Source organism: Scyliorhinus torazame, chromosome 4 (genome assembly GCF_047496885.1).
Source record: "Scyliorhinus torazame isolate Kashiwa2021f chromosome 4, sScyTor2.1, whole genome shotgun sequence".
Classification (NCBI taxonomy): Eukaryota; Metazoa; Chordata; class Chondrichthyes; order Carcharhiniformes; family Scyliorhinidae; genus Scyliorhinus; species Scyliorhinus torazame.
In genome coordinates this window covers 225,088,807-225,101,237 of record NC_092710.1, presented here as the reverse complement: position 1 = coordinate 225,101,237, position 12,431 = coordinate 225,088,807, and the positions used below count along the sequence as shown (strand labels likewise).

The 12,431-nt window shown below is 47.4% G+C and overlaps 1 protein-coding gene across 5 annotated transcripts in view; it reads left to right on the top strand.

Moving 5' to 3' along the window:
- rfx6 (regulatory factor X, 6) overlaps window positions 1-12,431 on the top strand; it is a 128,889-nt gene that overhangs the window by 33,764 nt on the left and 82,694 nt on the right. For all 5 annotated transcript variants that reach the window (XM_072499409.1, XM_072499412.1, XM_072499411.1 and 2 more), the window contains exons 11-12: window positions 8,583-8,742; window positions 9,393-9,537. In XM_072499409.1, coding sequence (XP_072355510.1) covers window positions 8,583-8,742; window positions 9,393-9,537 — 305 coding nt within the window. The remainder of the gene's footprint in view (window positions 1-8,582; window positions 8,743-9,392; window positions 9,538-12,431) is intronic.

Here is a 12,431-nt window from a genome sequence, read left to right as displayed (position 1 = left end):
ATGTTATTCAGTGACAGGAAGGTCCCTGTGTGTATTATTCTCAGTCCCGAGAGAGGCCATGAAATGTAAAACCTGAAGGTTGTCAAGGAATTTCAGACAGAGACACTTCAAAAGAAGAGATGCAATGCAAAAACTGAACGGTAGGGCACGATTCAGTGGCCTTGTTACGCTCGAGTGAGATAAGGCCAGTAAATAGCAGGAGAGGCCAGAAAACAGAACCACGCCAGGCACCAAACCATTGGCGATGCAACAGGCCCGTTCCCATAGGTGAATCCAATAAGTACCACTTAAGCCCAATTTACATACAATTAACGAGAACCACCCGACATCCAACGAACTCCCATGATCTAATCGCCTTCTCAGCAAGTGGTCACACAGACGCGATGAGTACACCTTTTAAAAAAGATGAACCTGGCAGAAAGGTTGCTGCGGGGACCCAAGGAGGTGAGTAGCCATCTTCGCTCACAGGCAAATAGGCCCGGGGAACTGGGCTTGCTGGCCCTGTGCTCGGAGTGGGGTGGAGGGGACAACTATGGGATCTAGCCTGGGTTGGTGTGGGCCATCATGGTGGGGGCGGGGGGGGTGGGGGTGTATCAGAGCTGGGGGGTTGCAGTCGCGCATGGGTCTGCCATGCCAACCCCTGCATCGTGTGTACCCATTCCGGGGGCAACCCTAGCGTAATGTTCTTGTTGGATGACCTGATTTATATTACAAGAACCCTTGTAGCTAAAACTATAAATAATTTATTAACATTAACTGTGGGTAAACTATATACAAAACAACAGATGAATAACTGTAAGATCAAGCTCAAGCAACCTTTCTCTTCAGCTTTCTCCAGCCAGTCTGAGTGATCACCTAACTCTAACATTCACCTATATACTAGTGAGACTCCTAGTGGTCAGTCGGTGAATTACAACACAACCATATCAGTACATCCCCTTTCCTTTGAAGGAACAAATTAATATATTATCATCAGTATATTTACATGGATATCATGAACCTATGAGTCTAACAGTATTATTTTTTCTTCATTTTTAAAACTGGTTTAACAAATATATATATATAAGAATAGCAAGTTTAATATGTACAAATAGTCCAAATCCACAAATTGAGTCGTCAGGGTTTCTTCTGACTCTGGTTGATCTTCTCAAATTTTGCTGGTCGGAACTTGTAGATTCAATGTTCTCCATGTCATTCTCATGCTCAGGAACTACTGAACTATCTGACACTGCAGCTTCTTCAATGGCTTTTCTTGACCAATTGCCTGAATCTTCTACTCTCACAATGTCATCGCTACTCAAAGGTGGTAAAGTTCCAGACGCTCTGGGTGGGATTCTCCAGGAACCGACAGGGGCTGGGCCACTCCGATGCCGAGGAGTGGCGTGAACCACTCTGGCATCGGGCCGCCCTGAAGGTGCGGAATCCTCTGCACCTTAAGGGGCTAGGCCGGCGCCGGAGTGTTTGGCGCTGCACCAGCTGGCGCGGAAGGATTTGGTGCCTTGCCAATCGGTGCCGAAGGGCCTCCGCTGGCCAGCGCGAGTTGGCGCATGCACGGGAGCGCCAGCGTGTGCTGGCGTCATCCCAGCGCATGCGCAGAGGGGTTCTTCTCCGCACCGGCCATGGTGGAGGTTTACAGCGGCCGGTGCGGAGGGAAAGTGTGCCCCCATGGCACAGGCCCGCCCGCGGATCGGTGGGCCCCGATCGCGGGCCAGACCATCGTGGGGGCACCTCCGGGGCCAGATCCCCGTGCCCCTCCGAGGACCCTGCAGGCCGTCCGTGGAGCCAGGTCCTGCCGGTAAGGACCTGTTGTGATTTACGCTGGCGGGACCCGCCAAAAACGGGCGGCCACTCGGCCCATCGTGGGCCGGAGAATCGCAAGTCAGGCCGCCGACCGGCGCGCCGCGATTCCCACTCTCGCCAAAACCCCAGTGCCGGAGAATTCAGCAGCCGGTGGGGGCGGGATTCACGCCGCCCCCCCGGCGATTCTCCGACCCGGCGGGGGGTCGGAGAATCCCGCCCTCTATCTTATAACTGCTTTTGTTTTGCTTTAATGTTTTGCATTTCCTGCAGTACCACTGCATTCTCCTCCTTTGCCAAGTATGGAAGAGTGGTACGCAACTTTCAATTCATGAGTAACTCTGCTGGGTGATTTACCATGTGACAATGGTGACGCTCTGTAACTCAATAGTGCAAGTTATGGATCAGATTGGCTGTCTATTGCTTTCTTCAACAATCGCTTAACAATAGGTACACCTTTTTCGGCTTTTCCATTGGCTTGAGGGTACAATGGACTCGATATGACTTGATTAAAATCATACGTGACTGCGAAGTGTTGCCACTCTTTACAGCTAAAACAAAAAATGTTGTCACTCATGACGACTTGCGGAATTCTGTGTCTAGCAAGAATTGACTTGGTATGCAGTATTACATTGCTTGCCGTTATGCTTGGCAGTGGAGCTATTTTGGTTTAGTTTGAAAAGTAGTCTATGATCACAAAATAATCTTTCCCTCGTAGGTGAAAGAGATCAATAGCTATTTTCTGCCATGGTGCCGTAGGTAAATCAGATATTTGTCTAGGTTCTCTTGTTTGCTTGCAACAATCCGTCTGGCAACTGACCATTCTGTCAATATCCTGGTTTATACCTGGCCAGTAAACAGAGTCACGACCTCTGCTTTTACATTTTTCAATCCATAGATGTCCTTTGTGTAGCCTCTTTAGTACCTCCTTGCGAAGAGATTGAGGTATGACTATAGTGTTCAAATGAAGTACCACTTCATTAATGATACTGAGTTCAAATCTTGGGCAGGATTCTCCGACCCCCCCGCCGGGTCGGAGCATCGCCGGGAGCTGGCGTGAATCCTGCCCCCGCCGGTTGCCGAATTCTCCGGCACCGGATATTCGGCGGGGGCGGGAATGGCGCCGCGCCAGTTGGTGAGCACCCCCCCCCCGCCCACCCGGCGATTCTCTGGCCCGCGATGGGCCGAAGTCCCGCTGCTGCCATGCCTGTCCTGCCGGCGAGAATCAAACCACCTCTCTTACCGGTGGGACGAGGCGGCGCGGGCGGGCTCCGGCGTCCTGGGGGGGGGCGCGGGGCAATCTGGCCCCGGGGGGGATACCCTCACGGTGGCCTGGCCCGCGATCGGGGCCCACCGATCCGCGGGTGGGCCTGTGCCATGGGAGCACTCTTTTCCCTCTGCCTCGGCCACAGCCTCCGCGATGGCCGACGAGTAAGAGACACGCCCCCTGCGCATGCTCGAGGATGACATCACCCTATACCTAGCCCATCCCAGATGGCCTCTTTCTCCGCCCTTGACCATGTCATCTCTTAGAATTTACCTATCTTAACGGCAACAATATTTCACTATCTACTTCTCACGGACAAGCCAAAGACTGATTTGTATTTTTTCTTTTGTTTATTTTACTGACTTCTCATTTCTAATCTGTGTTGCATTTTATTATTTTTCTTCTTGCGTTTTACCAACTAATAAACTTATTCTTTCTTTAACTCAAGAAAGCTTGGGTAAATTGGAGATAAAGGCAGTGGAAGCAGAATCTTTGAATATTTTTTATATTTTTAAGGCAGTGCTAGCTAGATTTGTAATTAACAAGGAGTGAAAGGTTATGGGGATCGGCAAGTTAGGCAGGAATGTGGGATTGAGATTGCAATCAGATTGGCCATGATGTACTTGAACGGCGGAGCTGGTTCAAGGGGCCGAATGGCCTACTCCCGCTCCTAATTTGTATGTTTGTATGTAAATGAATTTGGACTCGGAAAAGGGATCCATGAGGGAAGGGATCCTCCTTAATATATTTGTGTTGTGACCAACCAGAGGAATTGAATAAAGGAGGGAGCCAGGTCATTCCTCCTCATCTGAGAACATAACAATATGGGGGTGTTCTATTCGGAATCATATAATATTGGGGGATCTGCCCTGGGAGTGATCGTAACAGCTTATAACTTTAAGTTAGAATCTATCAAGCATTAAGATCATGCTTGTCACATGTGTCTGCAGTTCCTTTGAGAGGAAGGGCATAAAGCAAATCAAATATTTTGTTCGCAGGGTAGCTATATTCTGTCAGGTAAGAGGGGATGGAGGCTAGGCCAGTTGCATGCTCCTCCTGTAGGATGTGGGTGGTGAGGGTTACCACCGGTGTCCCCGCTGACTATACCTGCGGGAAGTGCACCCAACATCAGCTCCTCAAAGACCGTGTTAGGGAACTGGAGCTGTAGATGGATGAACTTCGGATCATCCGGGAGGCAGAGGGGGTGATTGAGAAGAGTTACAGGGAGGTAACCACACCCAAGGTACAGGACCAAGAATAGCTGGGTTACAGTCAGGGGGAAAAAAACAAACAGGCAGACAGTGCAGGGATACTTCGTGACCTTTCCCCTTCAAAACAAGTATACCGTTTTGGATGCTGTTGGGGGGGATGACCTACCGGGGGAAGGCCCTAGCGGCCAGGTCTCTGGCACTGAGTCTGGCTCTGGGGCTCAGAAGGGAAGGGGGGAGAACAGAAAAGCAATAGTTGTAGGAGATTCAATGGTTAGGGGAATAGATAGGAGATTCTGTGGTCGCGAGCGAGACTCCCAGAAGGTATGTTGTCTCCCGGGTGCCAGGGCCAGGGATTTCTCGGGTCGTGTCTTCAGGATCCTTAAGGGGGAGGGGGAGCAGCCAGAAGTCGTGGTGCACATTGGTACCAATGACATAGGTAGGAAAAGGGGTGTGGAGGTAATAAACAAGTTTAGGGAGTTAGGCTGGAAATTAAAAGCCAGGACAGACAGAGTTGTCATCTCTGGTTTGTTGCCGGTGCCACGTGATCGCGAGGCTAGGAATAGGGAGAGAGTGCAGCTGAACACGTGGCTGCAGGAATGGTGTAGGAGGGAGGGCTTCAGGTATTTGGATAATTGGAGCGCATTCTGGGGAAGGTGGGACCTGTACAAGCAGGTCGGGTTGCATCTGAACCAGAGGGGCACCAATATCCTGGGAGGGAGGTTTTCTAGTACTCTTCGGGAGGGTTTAAACTAATTTGGCAGGGGAATGGGAACCGGATTTGTAGTCCAGCAACTAAGGTAGCCGATATTCAGGACGCCAAAGCGTGTAATGAGGCAGTGGGGAAGGGAACACTGACAAAGGAGAGTACTTGCAGGCACGGAGATGGGTTGAAGTGTGTGTACTTCAACGCAAGAAGCATCAGGAATAAGGTGGGTGAACTTAAGGCATGGATCGGTACTTGGGACTACGATGTGGTGGCCATCACGGAAACTTGGATAGAAGAGGGGCAGAAATGGTTGTTGGAGGTCCCTGGTTATAGTTGTTTCAATAAGATTAGGGAGGGTGGTAAAAGAGGTGGGGGAGTGGCATTGTTAATTAGAGATAGTATAACAGCTGCAGAAAGGCAGTTCGAGGAGTATCACCCTAATGAGGTAGTATGGGTTGAAGTCAGAAATAGGAAAGGAGCAGTCACCTTGTTAGGAGTTTTCTATAGGCCCCCCAATAGTAGCAGAGATGTGGAGGAACAGATTGGGAAACAGATTTTGGAAAGGTGCAGAAGTCACAGGGTAGTAGTCATGGGTGACTTTAACTTCCCAAATATTGAGTGGAAACTCTTTAGATCAAATAGTTTGGATGGGATGGTGTTTGTGCAGTGTGTCCAGGAAGCTTTTCTAACACAGTATGTAGATTGTCCGACCAGAGGAGGGGCAATATTGGATTTAGTACTTGGTAATGAACCAGGGCAAGTGATAGATTTGTTAGTGGGGGAGCATTTTGGAGATAGTGACCACAATTCTGTGACTTTCACTTTAGTAATGGAGAGGGATAGGTGCGTGCAACAGGGCAAGGTTTACAATTGGGGGAAGGGTAAATACGATGTTGTCAGACAAGAATTGAAGTGCATAAGTTGGGAACATAGGCTGTCAGGGAAGGACACAAGTGAAATGTGCAACTTGTTCAAGGAAACAGGTACTACGTGTCCTTGATATGTATATCCCTGTCAGGCAGGGAAGAGATGGTCGAGTGAGGGAACCATGGTTGACAAGAGAGGTTGAATGTCTTGTTAAGAGGAAAAAGGTGACTTATGTAAGGCTGAGGAAACAAGGTTCAGACAGGGCATTGGAGGGATACAAGATAGCCAGGAGGGAACTGAAGAAAGGGATTAGGAGAGCTAAGAGAGGGCATGAACAATCTTTGGCGGGTAGGATCAAGGAAAATCCCAAGGCCTTTTACACATATGTGAGAAATATGAGAATGACTAGAACGAGGGTAGGTCCGATCAAGGACAGTAGCGGGAGATTGTGTATTGAGTCTGAAGAGATAGGAGAGGTCTTGAACGAGTACTTTTCTTCTGTATTTACAAATGAGAGGGGCGATATTGTTGGAGCGGACAGTGTGAAACAGACTGGTAAGCTCGAGGAAATACTTGTTAGGAAGGAAGATGTGTTGGGCATTTTGAAAAACTTGAGGATAGACAAGTCCCCCGGGCCTGACGGGATATATCCAAGGATTCTATGGGAAGCAAGAGATGAAATTGCAGAGCTGTTGGCAATGATCTTTTCGTCCTCACTGTCAACAGGGGTGGTACCAGGGGATTGGAGAGTGGCAAATGTCGTGCCCCTGTTCAAAAAAGGGACTAGGAATAACCCTGGGAATTACAGGCCAGTTAGTCTTACTTCTGTGGTAGGCAAAGTAATGGAAAGGGTACTGAAGGATAGGATTTCTGAGCATCTGGAAAGACACTGCTTGATTAGGGATAGTCAGCACGGATTTGTGAGGGGTAGGTCTTGCCTTACAAATCTTATTGAATTCTTTGAGGAGGTGACCAAGCATGTGGATGAAGGTAAAGCAGTGGATGTAGTGTACATGGATTTTAGTAAGGCATTTGATAAGTTTCCCCATGGTAGGCTTCTGCAGAAAGTAAGGAGGCATGGGATAGTGGGAAATTTGGCCAGTTGGATAACGAACTGGCTAACCGATAGAAGTCAGAGAGTGGTGGTGGATGGCAAATATTCAGCCTGGATCCCAGTTACCAGTGGCGTACCACAGGGATCAGTTCTGGGTCCTCTGCTGTTTGTGATTTTCATTAATGACTTGGATGAGGGAGTTGAAGGGTGGGTCAGTAAATTTGCAGACGATACGAAGATTGGTGGAGTTGTGGATAGTAAGGAGGGCTGTTGTCGGCTGCAAAGAGACATAGATAGGATGCAGAGCTGGGCTGAGAAGTAGAGTTCTTGGCAATGTGGAGGGGCAGAGAGATCTTGGGGTCTATGTTCATACATCTTTGAAAGTTGCCACTCAAGTGGATGGAGCTGCGAAGAAGGCCTATGGTGTGCTCGCATTCATTAACAGAGGGATTGAATTTAAGAGCCGTGAGGTGATGATGCAGCTGTACAAAACTTTGGTAAGGCCACATTTGGAGTACTGTGTACAGTTCTGGTCACCTCATTTTAGGAAGGATGTGGAAGCTTTGGAAAAGGTGCAAAGAAGATTTACCAGGATGTTACCTGGAATGGAGAGTAGGTCTTACGAGGAAAGGTTGAGGGTGCTAGGCCTTTTCTCATTAGAACGGAGAAGGATGAGGGGCGACTTGATAGAGGTTTATAAGATGATCAGGGGAATAGATAGAGTAGACAGTCAGAGACTTTTTCCCCGGGTGGAACAAACCATTACAAGGGGAAATAAATTTAAGGTGAAAGGTGGGAGATATAGGAGGGATATCAGAGGTAGGTTCTTTACCCAGAGAGTAGTGGGGGCATGGAATGCACTGCCTGTGGAAGTACTTGAGTCGGAAACATTAGGGACCTTCAAGCAGCTATTGGATAGGTACATGGATTACGGTAAAATGATATAGTGTAGATTTATTTGTTCTTAAGGGCAGCATGGTAGCATTGTGGATAGCACAATTGCTTCACAGCTCCAGGGTCCCAGGTTTGATTCCGGCTTGGGTCACTGTCTGTGCGGAGTCTGCACGTCCTCCCCGTGTCTGCGTGGGTTTCCTCCGGGTGCTCCGGTTTCCTCCCACAATCCAAAGATGTGCAGGGTAGCTGGATTGGCCATGATAAATTGCCCTTAGTGTCCAAAATTGCCCTTGGTGTTGGGTGGAGGTGTTGAGTTTGGGTAGGGTGCTCTTTCCAAGAGCCGGTGCGGACTCAGGGGGCCGAATGGCCTCCTTCTGCACTGTAAATTCAATGATAATCTATGATTAATCTAGGACAAAGGTTCGGCACAACATCGTGGGCTGAAGGGCCTGTTGTGTGCTGTATTTTCTATGTTCTATGTTCGCGTCACTATTTTTCGCATGCAGCATAACAAAATGGCTGCTATACTTGGGTCACGAGGTTGTTGCTGCTTTTGTAGATACCCTTAGAAAACAAATAGGATGTAATGAGAATTTTTAAAATTCAAGTTTTCTACTTTTGAATAATATCTGTTAATAATTTTTCAATATGTACTTAGCTACAGCAACAAGAATTGTGGATTTATGCTGTTTTCTCAATACTTTGGTCGGTAGAAAAACAAAGAAACTTGTTCCAAAAGGTTAGGGGATGTACAATGTACTAATTCAATTCATTTATATTTTTCAGTTTGCTGGCAGACATCAGAAATTTTGCTAAGCATTGGGAGCATTGGATGTCTTTATCCCTGGAAAATCTCCCAGATAACCTCTCTGAAAAGAAACTGCCCATCGCACAAAGATTTGTGTCTTCTCTGAAACGGCAAACTTCATTTTTACATCTTGCACAGGCACGTGATGAGCAACACTGAATCTTTGGTGTTTTTCGCATTATACCTACTGCCATCAGTTCGGCCCCATTTAGAATACTGTGAGCAATTTTGGGCCCCACACCTCAGGAAGGACATACTGGCACTGGAGCGGGTCCAGCGGAGATTCACACAGTTGATCCCAGGAATGGTCGGCCTAACATACGATGAATGTCTGAGGATCCTGGGATTATATTCATTAGAGTTTAGGAGGTTGCGGGGAGATCTAATAGAAACTTACAAGATAATGAATGGCTTAGATAGGGTGGACGTAGGGAAGTTGTTTCCATTAGCGGGGAGACTAGGACCCGGGGGCACAGCCTTAGAATAAAAGGGAGTCATTTTAGAACAGAGATGAGGAGAAATTTCTTCAGCCAGAGAGTGGTGGGTCTGTGGAATTCATTGCCACAGAGGGTGGTGGAGGCCGGGACGTTGAGTGTCTTTAAGACAGAAGTTGATAAATTCTTGATTTCTCGAGGAATTAAGGGCTATGGAGAGAGCAGGTAAATGGAGTTGAAATCAGCCATGATTGAATGGTGGAGTGGACTCGATGGGCCGAATGGCCTTACTTCCTCTCCTATGTCTTATGGTCTTATCAATATTAAATACCTTTCATGTGTTGTTCTGCTCAGATTGCCAGACCTGCTTTATTTGACCAGACTGTTGTGAATTCTATGGTGGCTGACATTGAAAAAGTGGATCTAAACAGCATTAATTCACAAGCTCTTCTCACCGTATCAGGTGGAACAGACCAGGACTTTGAACTGTATTCTGATTGTAAGTATAGGATACTTGGTCATTCTATAATAATCAATTTTAATTAGCACCTACAGGTTGCATCAGATAATGTAACAAAATAGATAAGTGCAATCATCAGAGAAATCATGATTCAGGACAAACACATGAGAGGATCACCTAAGGAGATATTTGATAATTATTCACACAGGCTTTGATTTACTTCATTCACATAGCATGCGTTTCCAACATTGCTGCTTTTCATTGGCCAGTGTCACCACTGTGGGGTACTGATTATGTCACTGATCTGCACCTGAGGTCACTGCCCCAAAGGAGTCCAGCTCTGCACAGGTAAGTATTCTCACAAATAGGTAATATGTTCTGGTATATTAGTGACTCACACCAGAGATTGGTGAGATTTAGGGCGGAATCTTCTGGTCTGGTTTATAAGTTGAGAGGTAGAAGCAAAGGTGAGAGTGATTTCCGCTCGGGAGTGGGACAGCTGGCCGGGCTTGATCTTGCGCTTGTCAGCTCATTAGATATGCATGCAAAAGAAGCACGGCAAATCTTGTAAAGGGGGCAGGCAGGAAGTTCATACCCCTGAGGCTGCCTCCTCAGCAGCAATATAGCCAGTAGAAGTGCTGGGTTGTCTGGAGCCAGGATCATCTATGCCTGAGGTGATCTGTGAACACATTGCAATGATCCATCTAGTCAGCCTATTCTTTGAAGCTGTCCCGCCAGCCCTGATTATTTCAACCAATGGGAAACCCTGTAGCTAGCAACTGTCTATACCACCTTTCCACCATGGCGATGCCCATTCTGGAGGAACACATATGTATTCCCCTCTTATTCACCCATCCATGTTCATGGAGACTGCAGCATTGACTGGGGTAATGAAAGTCATGTCTGTGCACTCTCCCTCAAAAACTATTGGGCTTCCATGTTTGAGAGACTCTTGCCTTGCCACCAGAAACATATCACCCATCATATTATCAGCATGGTCATCCACCTCAACGTTCTAAACGGCTACATTGTTGTCATCGATTTGGCCTCCACAGCCATCTGCAGCAAAGAGTTCCACAGATTCACCATCCTCTGACTGAAGAAATTCCTCCTCTGTGCGGAGTCTGCGCATCCTCCCCGTGTGTGCGTGGGTTTCCTCCGGGTGCTCTGGTTTCCTCCCACAGTCCAACGATGTGCAGGTTAGGTGGATTGGACATGATAAATTGCCATTAGTGTCCAAAATTGCCCTTAGTGTTGGGTGGGGTTGCTGGGTTATGGAGATAGGGTGGAAGTGTTGACCTTGGGCAGGGTGCTCTTTCCAAGAGCCGGTGCAGACTCCTCGGGCCGAATGGCCTCCTTCTGCACTGTAAATTCTATGATAATCTATGATAATCATTTCTGTTTTAAAGGATCGTCCCTTTAGTCTGAGATTGTGTCCTCTGCTTCTAGTTTTTCCTACAAGTGGAAAAATCCTCTCCACGTCCACTCTATCCAAGCCTCGCAGTATCTTGTAAGTTTCAATAAGATCCCCCCTCATCCTTCTAAACTCCAACGAATACAGACCCAGAGTCCTCAACCGTTCCCCATACAACAAGCTCTTCATTCCAGGGATCATTCTTGTGAACCTACTCTGGACAATTTCCAAGGCCAGCACATGGATGAGCAGAGAGATCTCGGTGTCCATGGACACAGATCCCTGAAAGTTGCCACCCAGGTTGAGAGGGTTGTTAAGAAGGCGTATGGTGTGTTAGCTTTTATTGGTAGAGGGATTGAGTTTAGGAGCCATGAGGTCATGTTGCAGCTATACAACACTCTGGTGCGGCCGCATTTAGAGTATTGCATGCAATTCTGGTCGCCGCATTATAGGAAGGATGTGGAAGCATTGGAAAGGGTGCAGAGGAGATTTACCAGAATGTTGCCTGGTATGGAGGGAAGATCTTATGAGGAAAGGCTGAGGGACTTGAGGCTGTTTTCGTTAGAGAGAAGAAGGTTAAGAGGTGACTTAATTGAGGCATACAAGATGATCAGAGGATTGGATAGGGTGGACAGTGAGAGCCTTTTTCCTCGGATGGTGATGTCTAGCACGAGGGGACATACCTTTAAATTGAGGGGAGATAGATATAAGACAGATGTCAGAGGTAGGTTCTTTACTCAGAGAGTAGTAAGGGCGTGGAATACCCTGCCTGCAACAGTCGTGGACTCGCCAACACTAAGGACATTCAAATAGTCATTGGATAGACAAATGGACAATAAGGGAATAGTGTAGATGGGCTTTAGAGTGGTTTCACAGGTCGGCGCAACATCGAGGGCCGAAGGGCCTGTACTGCGCTGTAATGTTCTATGTTCTATATCCTTCTTTAGATACGGGGCCCAAAACTGCCCACAATACTCCAAATGGGGTCTGCCCAGAGCTTTATACAGCCTCAGAAGTACATCCCTGATCTTGTATTCTAGCCCTCTCAACATGAATGCAAACATTGCATTTGTCTTCCTATCTGCTGACTGAACCTGCATGTTAATCTTAAGAGAATCATGAACAAGGACTTCAAAGTTCCTTTGTGCTTCTGATTTCCTCAGCATCTCCCCATTTAGAAAATAGGCTATGCCACCATTTCTCCTTCCAAAGTGCATAACCTCACACTTTTTCACATTGTGTTCCATCTGCCACTTCTTTGCCCACTCTCCTAGCCTGTCCAAGTCCTTCTGAAGCCCGCCTGTTTTCTCAATACTACCTGTCCCTCTACAGATCTTTCTATCATCTGCAAACTTAGCAACAGTGCCTTCAGTTCCTTCTTCCAGATCATTAATGTATATTGTGAAAAGTTGTGGTCCCATTCACCAACTTCCCCATCACCCTTGACCATCCAACATAACAATTCCTCTCTCCTCTCTAATCCTTGAACCTATGAGCTTCATAGTTCACAAGATTGCTT